General features: G+C 43.8%; 1 protein-coding gene across 1 annotated transcript in view; it reads right to left on the bottom strand.

Annotated features, from left to right (window-relative positions):
- Positions 1-21,000, bottom strand: part of epoa (erythropoietin a) — a gene marked incomplete at its 3' end in the record, with an annotated part of 105,650 nt that overhangs the window by 37,771 nt on the left and 46,879 nt on the right. Inside the window, exons 2-3 of the mRNA XM_084329607.1 lie at positions 10,843-10,973; positions 9,709-9,795 (exon numbers count right to left, since the gene is read on the bottom strand). Of these exons, the coding sequence (XP_084185733.1) occupies positions 9,709-9,795; positions 10,843-10,973 (218 nt within the window). The remainder of the gene's footprint in view (positions 1-9,708; positions 9,796-10,842; positions 10,974-21,000) is intronic.

Genomic DNA, 21,000 nt, shown 5'->3' with positions numbered 1-21,000 from the left:
CCGTCTCCCTCTCCTGTCTGACATGTTTAGAACCTGTCTCCCTCTCCTGTCTGACATGTTTAGAACCCGTCTCCCTCTCCTGTCTGACATGTTTAGAACCCGTCTCCCTCTCCTGTCTGACATGTTTAGAACCCGTCTCCCTCTCCCGTCTGACATGTTTAGAACCTGTCTCCCTCTCCTGTCTGAAGGACATGTTTAGAACCCGTCTCCCTCTCCTGTCTGAAGGACATGTTTAGAACCCGTCTCCCTCTCCTGTCTGACATGTTTAGAACCCGTCTCCCTCTCCTGTCTGAAGGACATGTTTAGAACCCGTCTCCCTCTCCCGTCTGACATGTTTAGAACCCGTCTCCCTCTCCTGTCTGACATGTTTAGAACCCGTCTCCCTCTCCTGTCTGAAGGACATGTTTAGAACCCGTCTCCCTCTCCTGTCTGAAGGACATGTTTAGAACCCGTCTCCCTCTCCTGTCTGACATGTTTAGAACCCGTCTCCCTCTCCTGTCTGACATGTTTAGAACCCGTCTCCCTCTCCTGTCTGAAGGACATGTTTAGAACCCGTCTCCCTCTCCTGTCTGAAGGACATGTTTAGAACCTGTCTCCCTCTCCTGTCTGAAGGACATGCTTAGAACCTGTCTCCCTCTCCTGTCTGAAGGACATGTTTAGAACCCGTCTCCCTCTCCTGTCTGACATGTTTAGAACCCGTCTCCCTCTCCTGTCTGAAGGACATGTTTAGAACCTGTCTCCCTCTCCTGTCTGACATGTTTAGGACCTGTCTCCCTCTCCTGTCTGACATGTTTAGAACCCGTCTCCCTCTCCTGTCTGACATGTTTAGAACCTGTCTCCCTCTCCCGTCTGACATGTTTAGAACCTGTCTCCCTCTCCTGTCTGAAGGACATGTTTAGAACCCGTCTCCCTCTCCTGTCTGAAGGACATGTTTAGAACCCGTCTCCCTCTCCTGTCTGACATGTTTAGAACCTGTCTCCCTCTCCTGTCTGAAGGACATGTTTAGAACCCGTCTCCCTCTCCTGTCTGACATGTTTAGAACCTGTCTCCCTCTCCTGTCTGAAGGACATGTTTAGAACCCGTCTCCCTCTCCTGTCTGACATATTTAGAACCCGTCTCCCTCTCCTGTCTGACATGTTTAGAACCCGTCTCCCTCTCCTGTCTGACATGTTTAGGACCCGTCTCCCTCTCCTGTCTGACATGTTTAGAACCCGTCTCCCTCTCCTGTCTGACATGTTTAGAACCCGTCTCCCTCTCCTGTCTGAAGGACATGTTTAGAACCTGTCTCCCTCTCCTGTCTGAAGGACATGTTTAGAACCTGTCTCCCTCTCCTGTCTGAAGGACATGTTTAGAACCTGTCTCCCTCTCCTGTCTGAAGGACATGTTTAGAACCCGTCTCCCTCTCCTGTCTGAAGGACATGTTTAGAACCCGTCTCCCTCTCCTGTCTGACATGTTTAGAACCTGTCTCCCTCTCCTGTCTGAAGGACATGTTTAGAACCCGTCTCCCTCTCCTGTCTGAAGGACATGTTTAGAACCGTCTCCCTCTCCTGTCTGAAGGACATGTTTAGAACCCGTCTCCCTCTCCTGTCTGACATGTTTAGAACCCGTCTCCCTCTCCTGTCTGAAGGACATGTTTAGAACCCGTCTCCCTCTCCTGTCTGACATGTTTAGAACCCGTCTCCCTCTCCTGTCTGACATGTTTAGAACCTGTCTCCCTCTCCTGTCTGAAGGACATGTTTAGAACCCGTCTCCCTCTCCTGTCTGAAGGACATGTTTAGAACCCGTCTCCCTCTCCTGTCTGACATGTTTAGAACCTGTCTCCCTCTCCTGTCTGACATGTTTAGAACCTGTCTCCCTCTCCTGTCTGACATGTTTAGAACCTGTCTCCCTCTCCTGTCTGAAGGACATGTTTAGAACCTGTCTCCCTCTCCTGTCTGACATGTTTAGAACCCGTCTCCCTCTCCTGTCTGAAGGACATGTTTAGAACCCGTCTCCCTCTCCTGTCTGACATGTTTAGAACCCGTCTCCCTCTCCTGTCTGACATGTTTAGAACCCGTCTCCCTCCCCTGTCAACTGTGGTGTCCCTCAGGAGTCAAGGTTCCATTATGGGGTCCATCTTCTTGTCTCTGTATCCGCTCCCTTTAGGTAATATCATCCGCAAATACAACATATCCGTTCACTGTTATGCTGATGATACTCAGCTTTTACCTCCCTCTGAATTTTGGTTCCCATAAACTCCCATTTACACCAAGCGTTGCAGGGCCAAGGCTAAGAGAATAGTCAAAGACTCTAGTCACCCAAACAACTGCCTCTTTGCACTGCTGCGGTCAGGCAAGCGCTACCGGAGTCTCATGGCCGGCACAGAGAGACTCAGAAGGAGCTTCTATCCCCAGGCCATCAGGATGCTCAATGACTCGATGTAATACCAACCCATCGATCTACACTCATTGCACACACATCCACATGCACACACTGACTTTAAACAAACACTCACCATAACACTCACTTTAGACACTTTAAACACATTAACACTACACCATATTTTATCTATTTATTAAAGAGATTTGCACTACATCCATACCTCATTTTGGCATTTAGCATTTTTTAAAGTTTGCATTTTTGTACCTCATTGTCTGCATTTTTACTTCATTACTTAGGTTGTTCTTTAGTTGTATATTGTATATTTGTATAGTGTTGGGACTTTATTCCTCTTTTACTTACTGGATGACAAATAACTTTCTCCAGCTAAATGACAGCAAGACAGAAATTATTGTTTTTGGTCCCCCCAAAATCCACAAAGCATCCGTCTCTACACTTAGGCCATCTATCTCCACATTTTAAATCACAGACAACAAATCTTGATGTAATCTTTGACCCAGACCTCACATTTGATAAACAGGTCAACTCTGCCATCAAGGGCAGTTTCTTTCAGCTCAGGTCCATTGCAGAAATCAAGCCTCTTCTGTCTTTTCCTGACCTGGAGAAAGTTATCCATGCTTTCATCACATCCCGCCTAGACTACTGCAACTCCCTGTATCTAGCAATCAGAACACTCGTTCTGCTCAACACATTCTCCTAAATATTCCGAAAACATAAACTGCACTTGGTCAAACTTCATTCAGGGATGCTGCTGCCAGGGACTGGAACAACCTACAGAAAACACTCAAACTGGTCGCCTTTATGCCTAAGTCCACATTCAAGCACTCTCTGATGAACATTCTCACTGATTCCTGCAACTGTTTCTCAAACCAGTAACATCCCCAACCCCCTGTCTGTCATGGTGCCCCTCTCACTGCTATATTGCTTTATGCCTCTCACTTGTCTACTCTGCTTGGGTGTGCTACTCTCTGTTCTCTGTGCTTGTTTCTATTGTTCTGCTTGTTGTCATGAGTAAGTGGAAGATATGCCGCAAATCTTATAACTGTATATTGCTTGACTGGTATATTTGGACGGGTCCCTTTGTCCTTTAACTTTTTAAGATTGTTGTGCTTTTAGTTGGGTTTGTAAAAGTTTGCATTGCGGCTGTCGTTTAGCTACAGTATGTCGGAAATGCTTAACCTGAATTATTTTTTTTTTATTCTTTTTTTGTTACCCATCGAGAGGCCCTTTTGTCCTCTCACCAGGCCGTCATTGTAAATGGGTGTCCACAGTGGCAGTTGTAATGCCAGTGCCTTGCTCAAAGGGCATGTACCCATCATGCATATCTGTTATGGTGCGGGAGAACATGCAAACACAGAAATAATAATAATAATAATTCATTACATTTGGCGGCTAGGTGGTGTAGTGGGCAAGGCGCTCGCCACCAATGCAGGAGACGCTGGGATCGAGCCCAGCTCTCCGCATTGCTATCAGCTTGGCTGGTCGTTCATACTAACACAATTGGCAGTGTTAGGGGTGGGAAAGCTGATGGGTGGGGATCGGACGTTGTGGACAGCGACTCCTACAGGTCGGTTGGTGCGCCTGTGCAGCAGAATCAGGAAGCAACGGGGACGGCGTGTCCCTCCCACGCAGACCCCCGCCGCTGAGAGATCGCGCTGTGCAGGTGAAAAGATGCGACGGCTGCTTCCTTGAGTACCGGAGGGCAGTGGCGAATCCTTGTGGAAGCCAACGGAAGCCATGCCTCCCTATAAATTTCATATCAAATTATGAAATATGAAATATGAAAAAAAAAATATATATATATATTTTTTTTAATATAGTTTACATTCATCTGTGCATCTGTGTTTTTTTTTTTTTTTTTTATGTCTCCCTCTTCTCCTTCTCACTCCCTCTAACACACTGTCAGACTGTGCTCACTACTGCAGCTAGTATAGGAGAGAAGCAGTGGGTAGGTCTCTTTCTCCAGGCTTCCAGCATTATAGAGTGAGTCCAAACTCCAAATCCGATCCTAGCCAATCAGATTCGAGCTGACTGCCACTGGCCACACCCTAAAAGTTTAAAACGGAGCTGGGAGGAAGACGTTCAGCATAATATTCCACCTGGAGGCGGGCAGTGTTGGGAAAGTTCACTTTCTACATGAACTAGTTCAGTTCACAGTTCAAATTTTTTTAAATGAACTAGTTCAGTTCATAGTTCATAATTCAAAATGTTGAACTAAAGTTCATGGTTTCAAAAATGAACTAATTTAGTTCTTTTTAGTTCTTTTTTGATTTTTTTTTTTTATTATAGATGTTTCACGTACAGTTACTTAGGGGGGGGGGGGGTCCTCCAGTTCATCTATATGCCATCATCCACACCATAAGCAAGCAAAAACAAAAAAAGAAAAACAAGCAAAAAGGAAAGCAGACCAAGACAGGCACTGTACATTATTGCACTTGCCTCGAGCCCATTCACATGTAAACATACATATATTTATTTTTTCTATCCTAGGTCTGTCCATACAATGGGGCATTGGGCCTTTAGAAGGATCCGATACATTTCAGCAGGAAAATAGTCTAATAGTGGGGCCCACACACCTCCTGAAAGGAAGCGTTGTTGCCTCTATGCACAGTGTCTTTCATGGGGTAGCAGCATACCGAAGATCTCTCTATACCACATTTGTAAAAATTGAGGCTTATCCTTAATCCAGTTTATCAGAATGCATTTCCGGGCTGAAAGTAGAAGTTTATCAAATAGTTTGAATTGTAAACTCTTTTAAATGCATACGACGACGTCTAGAGTCTGACTCTGACTGAGCGAGTGCTGCTGCAGCGCCTCTCGGCTTCTGCGCGCAGATTCTGCTGTAAGCACTGTTCCACTGCTTGTTGTGAGGAGGAGTCTGATCACGTAGCCAATAGCAGGGGGTGACAGGCACGTTGCCAGATCGGGTGGTTTTTACGCATCATTTTTGTCCAGTTTACAGTGTGTTTTAACTGAGTTTTCGGCTGAAATGCATATGAAATATGGCACATCTTTGAACGCCGTTATAATAACAGAGTGCCGAGAATGAACGCACTTTTGAACTCCGTTACACAGGGCTGAGAATGAACTCGTTCTCAATTACGTTCATTTAGCGGATATACAGTACGTTCAGTTCAAGTTCGCCCAAAATACGAACGCGTTCATGAACGATCGTTCATTGAACGCGTTCAGGTACATCACTGGAGGCGGGGCAGGTGCCATATTTTCCCCTCTGCACTCTGAACATTGTATTAACCCGTAACTGTTCCCACGGGCCGAATATTGCCCCGATCCTCGCGAGATTAAATCCACGGGGACCTCTCGGCGTGCCGAAGCTTTTCCTAAATCACTTCCATCATCGAAAACGAGGGGAAAAGGTCGGCTCGCGACCCTGAAAATGTCGCGTGATTTTAAAAACGCTGTATTAAGTGAGCCTATTATGGGATCCACGCGAGCTTTCTATCGTGGAAACATCTGGGCGTCCCGCAACTTTTACTGATTCACATGTAGCCCCTAAAATGCTTAGAAAAGGAAAACAGAAAGCGTGGAATAAACTCGCCGAAACGGAAAAGTGTCCCACGGGCGCGCCGTGATTCCGATCCGCGTGAAAATATTCACGGCCATAGAGGAGACCGTGGGACACCTTTTTGCAACCGAATATGTGTCTCGAATTTGCTCCCACGCGGCGCGCAAAATCGCGCAAGGAAAAATCGGACCAAAAATTAACCAATGCTCCAGCAGTATTAATGACCCTGATGTAAACAAGACAAACGTCTTTCTCTGGTCTGCATCCCCTTATACAATTGTGTGTGAATGAATGAAAACTTTATTAACAGATTGCAGAATGGGTACAGTACAGTACAGCTCAATACATACAATTGTTAAGGGGATGCAGACCAGAGAAAGACTTTCGTCTTGTTTACATCAGGGTCCCCCATTTTCAATTCATCGTAAATGTGTATTGAGCCGTACTGTATTGTACCCATTCTGCAATCTGTTAAATAAATAAAAATAACGTTTGACTGGCCGCCGAGCCATACTGTAGTGTACATGGTGACTGCTTGACTTTAAAAAAAAAAAAAAAAAAAAAAAAAAAATATTAATAAAAATATTGAATAATTTTTTTTTTAATAATTTTTTTTTGGCTTCCCCTGTTATTTTACCCACGCGACGCCACTGCCGGAGGGGACACGTGATGTAAGGCTTCGTCCACATTGCAGCCGGCTTGTGGGAGGCATGGCCTAACATCGTTCGAGACAGGGAAGGGTAGAATTGGACAATACGAAATTGGGATGGGAGAAAAATAGGAAATGGGAGAAAAAAGTAGATAAAAAATAAATAAAAATCATTACATTTATATAGCACTTTTCTCAGACTCAAAGTGCTCCCCACAATGTTTGGAGGGTGGAAATTGCCTCCTTCACCACCACTGGTAGCACCCAACCCTTGGGCTACGCAGGCTCAATGGCTGCCATACGCTGGCACCCGGCACACATCACACTGCACAATGGCTGAACGGCTCAGGAGACAGGGATTGGTATCAGCCAATTAAGGGGAAGGGATGATTAGGTGGCCTTGATGTCAGAAACCTGATTGGGAATTTGGCCAGGAACGTCGGGGGAACCCCCTACTCTTTGCGATAGGCGTCCTGGGTTCTTTAACGACCGAATTCAGTCTGTCATGTATGTCATATATGTCCTGATGAATTGAAAATGGGGGACCCTGGTGGAAACAAGACGAAAGTCTTTCTCTGGTCTGCATCCCCTTAACAATTGTGTGTATTGAGCTGTACTGTATTGTACCCATTCTGCAATCTGTTAATAAAGTTTTCAATCAATCAATCAATCAGACCTCGGTTTAGTGTCTCATCCGAGGGACGGCACTTGCAGCTGTACAGTCAGTGTCCCTATCACCGTAACAGGGGCATTGTTACTGACAAGTCCAAAGGACAGAGTGCCCCCTGCTGGACAACAACACCACTTTCCAGCAGCAGCCTCGATAGGGGCTGAACAACACATAGCGACACTGAACTGGCGGCTGCACTTGCGCACCAATTTAATTTATTTGTGTTCCATACAAGCTCTCACCAAACGCACCAAGCTCCCAGTAGCCCCACAAAAAAATTGGGCCTCATGCATGAAGCGATATAAGAACAGATTTCGTTCTTAACTAGCATTTCCTCTTACTTTGTTCTTACCTGGGATTCAGCAAAGTTTTCTTATTGTTGCTTTTTTCTCAGGCAAGAACAAATTATAAGAGTGGTCGAGAGCACTCTTACCGAAATAAGAAATTCTTACCCCAAAAAAATTAAATAAATAGGTTAATTGCCCCCAAATACGACTTTAAAAATACAGAACTTTTCAATAATAATAATAATTATTATTATTATAACTTATTGCGTGCGTTCTTTCTGAAATGGATTATATATTGCTGTTAGAACAGTTATGCTCTGGCCGCCCAGGCCATTGATTGATTGAAGATTTTATTAACAGATTGCAGAATGGGTACAATACAGTACAGCTCAGAGAAAGACCTTCGTCTTGTTTATATCAGGGTCCCCCATTTTCAATTCATAATGACATTTATGACATACACAACATACAGATATACAGATATATATCATGACATTTATCATGACATGACATACAAATATGCAGTACTGTATACGTAGCATAGAACGCATATTTAGAGATCGTCTATATCAGTGGTTCCCAAACTTCTGTTTTATTCGGACCACTAGATTGTTATCAAGAACATTTGCGGACCACCTCGTATGCAAACAGTAAAACATAAATAAATAAACAACTGACTTAAACCCAGTAATACACGAGACCCTCTTCTTGGACCAAGTAGGTTTCGTCGATAATCCAATGTACAGTTACCCCCACCAACCCGCCTACCCATCCCCCCCCCACCCCACCCACCCAACCACCTCCAATGTACAGTCCGCCCCCCCCCCCCCCACCTCCTCCAATGTACAGTTTCTACATCAAATGTATATACTCTCTTTTTTTTTTACTCTTTTTGTATCACAAACAGTACTGTATTTGTAGATCTGGTATGTCATAAATGTCTAGATGTAGCAGTACTGTCTATCTGTATGTCATGTATGTCATATATGTTATGATGAATTGAAAATGGGGGACCCTGATGTAAACAAGACGAAAGTCTTTCTCTGGTCTGCATCCCCTTAACAATTGTGTGTATTGAGCTGTACTGTATTGTACCCATTCTGCAATCTGTTAATACAATTTTCAATCAATCAATCAATCAAGACCCGCGTCGCGGGCACTGCGTTCCATTCTCAGAATGGATTTGAGAGAGATGTGTCATCCAGTTTGACTTGGAGCACGCACTGTACTATGCGCACTGCCAGTCATCAGCTATATGGAGATATTGAGACTCTAGATCTATTTGCAGAGCCAGATGAGTGGCAACCTGTGCGATTAGCTCTTGACAATGCACAGTCGTTCAGTATTGACAAAGCCTACAGTACTTTGCTGGAACGATTCATTTTGCACGTACTGTATACAGTACGTGTGTATGCGCGCACTGCAGGAGGTGGCCAGAAGCGCGCAACTAGCCAACTACTATTATATTACTTTACTATATTAATACAGTATATTCCACTATAGCTAGGTGCTGTATGATGACAATACATTTGATTCCTATCTAATTTTGATCCATTGCAAAGCGCTCCAGCGCTTGAATACAGCTGGGGGATCCGATGCAGACCCACGGCTCTCGTATTATGATGAGCCCGCGAGGCGTGTCTCTGTATGCAAATGACTTGCGCGAGAACGCGCATCCAGTTTAGAATGAGTGGGATTTACCATTCAAAAAACCTGGGTAAGAACAGATTTGGACTTTAAGAACGGCTTAACGAATGTGGAGGTGGCTTTTCTTATTGTTCTCTTAACAGACAAGCAAGAATATAAGAATAATAATAAGAGAGTATTGTTGAATGAGGCCCAATGAATTTAACTTTTCATATATTTAATATTATTTTATTTCCAGACAGCTGGGCTGCCCCCCCCAAAAATGTTATTCAACACTTTTTACCCTGCAGATTCCCTGATAATACACACTACCTGGTCATACAGATGTACAGACACTGCAACATCTAAACCTGTGGTCAGTGGGTTTTTTAGAATACATCATATGATAACTTGTGTATTCATATTGTTCCCTGTTTCCCTGTGGTTCTATGTTTTTTTGTTTCTTAGTTTTTTTGCCTATTGTCAGCGACTTTGGGTCATTGAAAAGCGCTATACAAAATAAATGAATTATTATTATTATTATTATTATTATTATTATTATTAACTTACATCTTTCTTCTGCCAGACATCAATGGCCATTCCGGGTTGTGGAATTGTGACAGATTCTGACAGACTACATTCTTCTCTACACGACCGCTGAGAGAGAGAGAGAGAGAGAGAGAGAGAGAGAGAGAGAGAGAGAGAGAGAGAGAGAGAGAGAGAGAGAGAGAGAGAGAGAGAGAGAGAGAGAGAGAGAGAGTCAGAGGATAAGGCACCAATATGTTGGGGGGGTGGGGACGCGTCTAGTTTTTTACCAACGGATTTCCAGTTCAGCGTTCTGCGATCTGATTGGCCACTGACGTTTCTGGTGCGATCTGATTGGCCACTGACGTTTCTGGTCATGTGACATGTGCGCCCAATCGCGCAACGCGCCCATTTCCGCCTCGAACAGCAGCAAACTACCTAACGCCTAGTTTATCACTGGTTAAGCTTAGTGTTCTTTCGAAGCTCTTTCGAAGTTGGTTAAGGTTAGAGTTTGGAATCAGGGCCGGTGTTCTATCGCCCTGCTCTAAGACAAACTCTAACCTTAACCAACTTCGAAAGAGTGCCTAAGCCTAACCGGTGAAAGAAACAGGCGTCACGCGATTGGCGCGACCAGAAACGTCAGTGGCCAATCAGAGCGCAGAACGCGAACGCAGAACTGGAAATCCGTTGGTAAAAGTAATCAGGTGGTGGGGACCACAGGAATACACAAACATAGGGGTGTGACATGTTTGGGGACATTATGGAAAGGTAGGGAAGGGGGGTAGGAAGGAATGGGGGAGGGATGAGGGTAGGAAGGAAAGATGAGTAGAGGGAGATCATAAAAGGGAGGGGGAAAGGGGTCTTATCTTCCACAAACCCAATACAACCAGCTCCATTCACTGTTGTACTATGTGTGCGAGACTCTTGGGTCAAGTTTTATTCTCTTGGTCGTGGTTTGATTGTAAAACTGATTCTCGATTCATCCAGTTTATCTGGGCAATTTGATAGATGCGTTAACGCTTGTATATAGTGTGTCCTTCCGCTCGACTAACCTTGGCAACCTGTGCGACTCAGTGAGCGGACAATCTACGATTTCTAACACTGTGAGAAAGTTGAAACCGTATCACGACGAGACTGAAAGCTGAAAAGTGTGTGAATGTACATTTGTCCGTCTCTCACCATGGCGATCTCTGCATCTTGTGCCTCCTTAATGTAGGGGTTGAGGACCTTGAGGTCGCAGAGAGGCTTCAGGGGGAACGGCAGGCTCGGTCGCGACCGCTCCATCACCATTAACAGCAAGATAAATAGCCCTGCAATCAAACACAGGACAAACTCTCACACGTTGCAGAACAGTGGTAAAATGAGAGGGAAGCTGGGCGGGGCCTCAACTCAGAGGTGTGACTGTGGGGAAGCTGGGCGGGGCTTCAGATCAGAGGTGTGACTGTGGGGAAGCTGGGCGGGGCTTCAGATCAGAGGTGTGACTGTGGGGAAGCTGGGCGGGGGTTCAGATCAGAGGTGTGACTGTGGGGAAAGCTGGGCGGGGCTTCAACTCAGAGGTGTGACTGTGGGCGTGGCATCTGTCAGGTTTAGTGAGGTTCACAAGCGTTTGGCCCATGTTTTCTACTCCTCAACCTCAACCTTAGTGACAATCCTGGCAACTCCAATGATAATAATAAGTATTCATTGATTACCATCATTAAAAGAACACGCCAACATTTTGGGAAATTAGCTTATCGTTGTAGACAAGAAGATCGATACCAGTTTCCTCTCTGTGTGTTCAGTAGAAAGCTATCTGACACGTTAGCCTAGCTTAGCACAATGAATGGAAGCGGACAGTGTCGGTTAGCCTTCGGGAGAGGTGTTAGTTGGACAATGCCTAGGCACTGTCCGCTTCCATTCATTGTGCTAAGCTAGGCTAACCAGATAGATTTCTACTCCCCGACTAGAGATATTGTTAGTCAAACCCTTGCAATGAACAACAACCACATGGTTATATACCATACACATAACATATATCAATCAATTTTCTCTACACTTTTAGTAAATCGATTTTTTTAAAGAAACTCAAATCCAGTGATGCCACAGATTACTTGTAAAAGTAATCCGATTACTGATTACTGATTACTCCTTTAAAAAGTAATCCAAGTTACTTTACTGATTACTTGATTATCAGAGTAACTTAGTTACTTTGAAAGTAACTAGGTTACGAAGTCGTCGTCGTTCCCCCAACAGTTTTTTTTAAACGCTTTATTGAAAGTGCATAAATTGTTTTTAACTTGTTTCTCTGCACATAACGTAAATTGTTAAACTAGTGCTTCAGCTTCTGTACCATCAAGTATGGTAAAGCAACAGTCTATGATGCTCACAGCATTAGAGCAGCCAGCCAGTGGTTGTACAAAACCAGTGTATCTATTCACATCTAACAAATGCAGGCTGAACTATTCAATTATATCAACTGTAACTATTAAATTGTTTTTATAAATGTCTCTCTATAAACATACAATCAGTCTCTCTTTAACATGTAAATTAACTGTAAATCTGGCAAATAAGAGCTTTTGCTCTGCCACCATCAAATATACATTAATCAATAGGGAAAGAAACAATCTCTCTCTTTTGCTGTTTGGCTGGCCTCCGAGTCCTCCTGTACCTAGTCGAAGCGTCGGCTAGTGTTGTGATTCCAGATGCTTTCAATGCAATTGGATGTGCTGTTTTTAGCAGTAGACAGTATTTTGACTGAGGCTACGTTTAAACGAGCGTTTTGGGGTGGAAGTCTGAACAGAAACCGCAAAAGTCTTCTTGCTGTTTCACTTCGTTTAGACAAGCGTTTTGGGGTGGAATTCTCAGACGAACATAACAACGGAGCCCTGCTGTCACACGATTGGCGCATATGTCACATGACGTGCTGTGAAGACCCGCCCTACTCTGCCTCTGATTCGCAGACTGTGGATGGGGAATGTGATAAGATAAGATAAGATAAGATATTCCTTTATTGATCCCCTTGGGGAAATTCAGGCATCATAGCAGCATGGGGGGGAGGGGGGGAGGGGTACAGGTAGTAAAACAACACAGTATACAGGTAGTAAAAGACAACACAGGCAGTGTAAACAAATTGATCAATATGGTCAATATAATTTACTATCTGACTAGCTGAGGAATATTCACATTATTCACAGTGTCACATGAGGTGCAGTATGCAAGAGGTAGTGTTATAATAATTTACTATCTACTGAGTATACATTAATCAAAGTACCAGGGTAGTCTACTTTGTCCCCCTTGGGTTCCTATAAGTCCCAGGTCAATGTCTGGTAGCAGTCGCTGTCGCTGCCCCCTGTTGTGGGGCCTGGAGGCTGCTAGTCGCTGCCCACTGTTGTGGAGCCTGATGGCCGCTGGTATGAAGGACTGTCCGAGGCGGTTAGTTGAGTGTCGGGGGGGGATGAGTCTGTGGCTGAACGAGCTTCTCATCTTGACTAGCTCGTCGTAGAGGGGGTGGTAGGGGTTCTCCATGATGGCATCCAGCTTCCTTATCATCCCCCTCTCTACCATCACCTCAAGTCTAGGTAGCTCGACTCCCACCACGGAGCTAGCCTTCCTCACCAGCTTGTTGAGCTTGTTGGTGTCCCTTGAGTTGATGTAGCCTCCCCAGCATGCCACAGCATAGAAGAGGATGCTGGCCACAACAGACTGGTAAAAAGACTGCAGCAGTTTGTTGCACACATTGAAGGACCTGAGTCTCCTCAGGAAGAACAGCCTGCTCTGTCCCTTCCTGTAGAGGGCCTCTGTGTTGTCCGACCAGTCCAGTTTATTGTTCAGGTGTACCCCAAGGAACTTGTATGAGTCCACCATCTCCACATCCACCCCTCGGATGGAGATGGGAATCGGGGGGGGCCTCTTCTTGCCCCTCCGGAAGTCCACCACCAGCTCCTTGGTCTTACTGGTGTTGAGTTGGAGGTGGTTGCTGTCGCTCCACCCCACGAAGCTCTCCACCAGGGCTCTGTACTCCTCCTCATCATCGTCGGTGATGTAGCTTACGATGGAGGAGTCGTCTGAGAACTTCTGCAGGTGGCACCCGCTGGAGTTGCGGCAGAAGTCTGAGGTGTAGAGGGTGAAGAGGAAGGGTGACAGCACAGTTCCCTGGGGGGCGCCGGTGTTGCTCACCAGTACGTCAGACTGACTGTCCTTTAGTCTGACGTACTGTGGCCTCTCAGTGAGGTAGTCCTTGATCCAGGCCACCAAGCCGTGCTCCAGCTGCATCGCAGAGAGCTTCTCCGCTAGCAGTGACGGCTGGATGGTGTTGAAGGCGCTGGAGAAATCAAAGAACATGATCCTCACTGAGCTGCGCGGCTTTTCCAGGTGCGTGTACGCTCTGTGGAGCATGTAGATGATGGCATCCTCCACCCCGATGTTTGCCTGGTATGCAAACTGCAGGGGGTCGAGGGAGTCACGCACCAGGGGCTTGAGGTGTTGCAGGACCAGTCTCTCAAACGTCTTCATGACGTGTGACGTCAGAGCGACTGGCCTGTAGTCGTTGGGGGTGCTGGGACGTCCCTTCTTGGGCACCGGGACAATGCAGGAGGTCTTCCAGAGCTGGGGCACCCTCTCCAGCCTCAGGGAGAGGTTGAAAAGATGCTGGAGCGGTGCTGCCAGCTGCTCTGCACATACCTTGAGCACCCTGGGATTGGTGTTGTCCGGTCCTCTGGCCTTGTTTACATTAATTTTTGAGAGCTGCCTACTGACCTGACTGGTTGTGATCGTCAGGGTTGGGGGTGGTGGGCAGTCTGCTGGTGTTGGGGGTGGGGTGCCGTTGCTGATGGGTGTGGGGGGGTGGGGGGTGGGGGGGCTGCTTTGTAGGTGTGATCTGGTGCTGGTGTCGATGGGTGGGGGGAGGGGTGTGGGGAGGTCACTCTGGTCAAAGCGGTTGAAAAACGCGTTGAACTCGTTTGCACGCTCTGGAGGGCCCTCCACAGCTGTACCCTGCTGTTTGAAACCAGTGATCTTCCTAACCCCCGCCCACACCTCCCTGGTGTTGTTGGCCTGTAGTCTGCCCTCCAGCCTGTCCTTGTAGCTGACCTTGGCTGCCCTTAGCTCTTTTTTGAGCTCCCTTTGATTGGGCCAAAGCAGAGTCACTCACAGACAGAGAGTCCAGTCACGCCGCGGGACACATTCTTGTGTAACCCTTTCACTGCCACACCACGTCACTCCATAATAATAATAAGAAAAACAGCTCAAAATTTATTTTTGACTGTCGAAAACGAAATAAAATACTGCATTCCGCCTGCATTATGAATTTATGATGAGATAGTAACGAAATAGTAACGCACAGCCACTTGGACAAGTAACTGCAATCAGATTACTGGCTTTTAAAGATTAACGCGTTAGATTACTATTTTCGGGGAAAAGTAATCAGATTACAATAACGCGTTACTTAGTAACGCGTTACCGGCATCACTGCTCAAATCACACTTTCAGCTGTTGCCTTAACTCATTGACTGCCACGCTGTTTTTCCATCTTTTCAGCGTTATTGACCATTTTCACAATGTTTGCAGAGCCATCGTATATTCTATATTATAGCTATGGAGACAATAGTATGGCTCAATTGACAGGCACTATTTATACTCCAACAGGGAAAAAACTGTTTATTTCTACATACCTTTGTTCATGCGCTATCCCACGCTAAAAATCCCCCCATTTCACAATAATCCAGGCTGGTTTTCTGGATCGTGAGATATAGTGTTTTGTGCGCATATGCGCTAATCGTGCGGGTTGCTCGCCTGAAACCTATATTATTTCCAGTAGATGGGAGGCCGAGTCTGTCTAAAGTGAACTTGATTGATCCATGTTGGCAGACTACACAATTCTTTGTGTGTGATATCTAGTTATTATGTTGAGTCAAAATACGTTTGTTGGCCAGCCGTCTGTTGGTCATCGGTGTTCGTAATCTTACATTTAGATTCAATGTTTGCTCATGCATATCTTGGGACACCTCTAGCTGATAAACCAATCAGGATACAGAAACGGGAAGTACGGACCCCAAAATTGTCAACAAGAACGGAGAATCTGACTGGAACGCTAGCTGTATTATACATCGCAACATGACAGTAAATACTATTGTAATAAAAAGTTCAAAACTATGTTCAATTTGTGTATTGTTTTGTTACTATATAAGATTGTATTTCGCACTGTATTAACCATAACGACGTCACAGATGAGCTTTAGATGGTTGATATTAACGTTAGATCCGACGGTCCGACCTAAATACTATTGTAATAAAACGTTCAAAACTATGTTCAACTTGTGTTTTGTTTCTTAATATAAGATTGTATTTCGCACTGTATTAAGCCATATCGACGTCAGGTGAGCTTTCTAGCCATTGATAACGTGATATTAACGTTAGATCTACGACCACAATTTGATTCCAAGTTTTTACATACCTCACTTTGTTGGTCTCTCACGAAAGTCTTTCTCTGGACTGCAAATATACTGTCTCATAAATATACTCTTCCAATATATAAATATGCATATAAATATATTGTTTTAGATGCTGTTGTCACTATGAATTACAAATGAGGGACCCTGATGTAAACAAGACAAACGTCTTTCTGGTCTGCATCCCATCTGCAATTGTTTTCTGGACTCTTTGTATCATAAACAGTACTGTATTTGCAAATCTGGTATGTCATAATTAAATGTATAGATGTAGCAGTAGGCCTACTGTATCTGTATGTCATGTATGTCATATATGTTATGATGAATTGAAAATGGGGGACCCTGATGTAAACAAGATGAACAAGTCTTTCTCTGGTCTGCATCCCCTTAACAATTGTGTGTATTGAGCTGTACTGTATTGTACCCATTCTGCAATCTGTTAATACAGTTTTCAATTAATGTCAGACGTCCTCTCCATAAGAAAAACGATTGAATTGCTCAGAATTTTAAATTATGTCCCCAATAGGACATAATAATATTAATATTATTCCCCAGTATGACACAATAAACACAGAATGAATGCTACCAAAGAGAATGCTATATGCAATTTGTGTATAAAGTGTGTATTAATCCTGTAACATGAGTCAAGGTCAGATCTAGCCTGGCATAGAGAACAGAATGTTGATTTTTTGATGTTCAAGTTTCTTTATTAGTTGTCATACAGAAGTACAGAATACTTTTATATAAAATGCTTCTTTCTGTTTTGCTCCAGAGATTGTGCTAGATAAAAATAGATAAGTATAAAATAGAAGTCAAGTACGTAGACAATTGTTCAATATATACATACAATGTACAATGCAGAGTAGAAAAGTAACTGAGTTACAATACAATATACTATACAGTACAATGCAGAAATGGGATGAGGTACAATTTACAGTAAGGTGTAATGAGGTATGTATGGGTTGTAGTGCAAATTCTTTGCCAATAAATATAAAGTGTGTTTAGGTGTTCTAAAGTGGGTGCTGCAGTCAGTTGTTTGTTTAATAGTGAGTGTGTGCGTGTGGATGTGTGTGCTGTGAGTGCATTTGATGGTTGTTACATAGTGTTATTGTCATTTGTATGTGTGTAATGTGTAACTAGTACAGTGGAGGGGTGTCCAGTCCAGGGCCCAGAGAGTAGAGAGCTGTGTGAGTCGTCCCCGGACAGCTTATGTGAGACCATCCTTGTTCAAAAGTTGAGCTCTTGCAGATTATCCTGGCCCCACTTCTATCCAGAACAATATATAAAGGGACTGCACATTGTTTATTCACTGTGCTGTTTACCATGGCCTCTCATTCAATCATGATATTCATTGTTTTGGGAAATACAGGTCCTGCAGTTGCCACTCTGATAATGGTTCTTGATATAGAGCAGTCACCTCAAGAGCTCAATCTTTGAGCTTGCATGATTGATTACTATAGAACCCTCAGGCTAGGGTTAATTAGGCCTAGAATATATCTGTCGTGTGGTCCAGGGTTGAGCATCTGGGGAAACAGAAAAACAATCAATACATTTTGGAACATTGTTACTACAATAGATAACGTTATTCATCATATTAACAGATTGCAGAATGGGTACAGTACAGTACAGCTCAATACACACAATTGTTAATGGGATGCAGACCAGAGAAAGACTTTCATCTTGTTTACATCAGGGTCCCCCATTTTCAATTCATCATAACATATTACATACATGACATACAGATAGACAGTAAACAACAGCACAGGGACCATCCAATATCAAACTATTGTTAAGGGGATGCAGACCAGAGAAAGACGTTTGTCTTGTTTACATCAGGGCCCCCCATTTGTAATTCATAGTGACAACAGCATCTAAAACAATATATTTATATGTATATTTATATATTGGAAGAGTATATTTATGAGACAGTATATTTTGTACATATGTAACTGTTGTGACAACGTCTTGTGACAAACAGTACTGTATTTACAAATCTGGTATGTCATAAATAGATATGTAGCAGTACAACGTCACAGGCAACAACACATACCGCTATACCATAGTGTAACACACAGCAAGAATGTGAAACAAGTTACTATTATTAGTATTGGGTTAGAGTTGTTTGATTTACACTAACGTAATGTTAGATTGCTATCTGAGAAAGTTAAAATGCTAACGTAACGTTAGTCTGTGAGCTGGCTACAATATTTTCCAATGCAATGTGTAATCGGAAGTCAAAACGGATGCATATAAACAGCTGATGACTCATAACTTCCTATCACGTTTGAATAATGCTGTAGAGTTAAGTAAAAATGCATTTCAATAGTAATGTATATGAGTATTGAGAGCTTACCGATGCAGAGCTATCCAGTGTTGTCAACAGACAAGTCGCAAATTTACTTCCTAGTTTCCGGAGCTTGAGGAATGTCATTGGGAGAAATCAAGTCACCTGACGTTGTAACGCGTTTTGATTGGTTCCGCAGCAACGCCCCTTTTCACAAACGTAGGTAGTTTTTATCTTATCAACACATTAGTTTCATAAAGATATGACCCAACAACCGTTGCCAACAAACGGAAATGTGTTATTATAGTATATTATGTAGTTCATATTACAATAACATATAGTCTGTTTAACCAGATCAATCATTTCATTAACGGAAGCCTCTAGAGACCTTCGGCCCGCCGTCTACAGGTCAAATGTTTCTTCACAAAGGCATCAAGGCTTTGGGGGGGGGGGGGGTCATTTTCTGACGCTGCTATCATTACAAAAGCATGTTTTATGATGGGGTTCGGTAAAATAGACGTTACCTTTGTCAGCAGGTACTCCACTCTTGCTCCAAGTGTCTTGGATCAGAACAGGATCAATAAATATAACGTTAGGTGCCCGTTAGCAGCACCAGGGTAACGTTAAATCCAGGAACGTACATCCAAACAGCCCGTTTGAGAATACTAGAATCCAACATAGTCTGGTGAAAACGCCATCCATAAGTGTGATCGTTTTGTCTTCTTCTTCATAATCTCCAATAGTTCGCTCGCCATTGCATTGCAGTTTGCAGGCTAGTGGCTACTAGTACTGTTGTGCCTCGGAGTGCTCGGGCCCGACTATACCACAGAGCAGAATAGGTTACCTCTGAGTCCTCGGCCGGTTTGACTATAGTATTTTTATGATTTACCAGAAGTGCTGAGTCCAATGTAGTCTGGTGAAAATGCACGTTATCAACCATAAGTGTGATCGTTTTGTCTTCTTCTTCATAATCTCCAATAGTTTGCGATCGCCATTGCTCTGGAGTGCTCTCAACTCCGGTGGTGACTAATCTAGCCAGCAGTGAGTGAGCAAACCCCCCCCCCCCCCCCCCACAGTAAACTAACCCAGTTCAAAAGGTAGGCAATACTGCCACCTATCGGGATTCGATCGTCATTTCAATTATAAGTTAATCAGAGGCCACAGGAAGACTCACAAAGGTCTGCGTGAGTGTTTAGAATAATAATAATTTAAAAAAAGGAAAAACTAAATAAAAACGAGATATCTCATTTTTGGCACTCAATGAGTGTATTATATTTGTGTATGGGTTTTTGCCTATTAGCATACAAGTTTTCTCATTTAGTATCTTTAAAATGTTGTATTTATTGTATGGTTTAGTTAATTCTTTTGTTTTTCATTTCTATCTATAGCATCTGTGAAAGTAGCTTACTTTCGGTATGCTAAATCCTTGTTTTTATATTTTGTATTGATCTACTGTATGCATTCATTATTTTATGTATTATGTTGTGTGGACCCCAGGAAGACTAGCTGGGAGCCACGGCACCAGCTAATGGGGATCCTTAATAGAATTAAATAAAAATCATCATCAGTCGACTATAATTATTGACCCACGGAGGAGGAGTGTACAGTACACACCTCTGTACATAGGTTTTGACTATAATCTGCTGGTGACTAATTTTCAAAACCATCAAACCTCCATTTAACCTTGTTTGGTACAGAAATGGGTCCTTGTCTTTTTTAAGTTCCCCTTGAAGCCACTGACTATGAACATTTGCTCAGGAAATAATGGATGTAACCCAAAAAAGCACAATAGGAAATATACAAGGGCAAAATTGTGTGTGTGTGTGTGTGTGTGTGTGTGTGTGTATGTGTGTGTGTGTGTGTGTGTGTGTGTGTGTGTGTGTGTGTGTGTGTGTGTGTGTGTGTGTGTGTGTGTGTGTGTGTGTGTGTGTGTGTGTGTGTGTGTGTGTGTGTGTGTGTGTGTGTGTTCAAACTATTGTACCAACCTGTACTTAAATAAATAACTTATTTGGAACTTAACTTATTTGGAATGTACCCTTATGTTTGCCATTTTATTGAAATTATGTTTTTAAATTACAGCAGATGGCTTTTTTTTATAGTTGTTTTTTTCCTCCCGGACGGCACAGCCCCCTTCCAGACCACCCCTAATTGCACCATCTTGTTTGAAAATCCTGAGGAAAGCTCTGCTAAGGCAATTCAGAATGAAAGTCTCACTGGCCATGTCACAATTCTTAAATATTCTCTGTTGAAGGATACAGCATACTGTGATAATATATACTTGGCAATGAGAAGTCAAGGCCCAACTCCGTGACTTAGCTCACTGCTAAAGAAGCAAACAAATTTCATGAAAGAGTTCCATTAACCCTTTCACTACCACACAGTACACTACAGACGGTTAACCCAATATGTGTCCACATCCTTCTCCAGAAACTGTGGTACTAGAAGCAGGTACCTAGTGGCATCGAACCTAGATTCCTCAGGATGTGCCGCCTGCGCCTCCTAAGTTCGAGCTTGTGCGCGCGAGTGCGTTCCGCTTCGGCTTGGTCACGGTCGACACGCTCCAACTCATGCGCGCGAGTCCGTTCCGCCTCTGTATAGTCTGTTGCTACATACTCTGACCACCGCTCCA

Source organism: Notolepis coatsorum (assembly GCF_963971535.1).
Source record: "Notolepis coatsorum genome assembly, chromosome: 1".
Taxonomy (NCBI): domain Eukaryota; kingdom Metazoa; phylum Chordata; class Actinopteri; order Aulopiformes; family Paralepididae; genus Notolepis; species Notolepis coatsorum.
The sequence above is the reverse complement of the archived record's forward strand: the minus strand, read 5'-3'. Positions and strand labels throughout refer to the sequence as shown.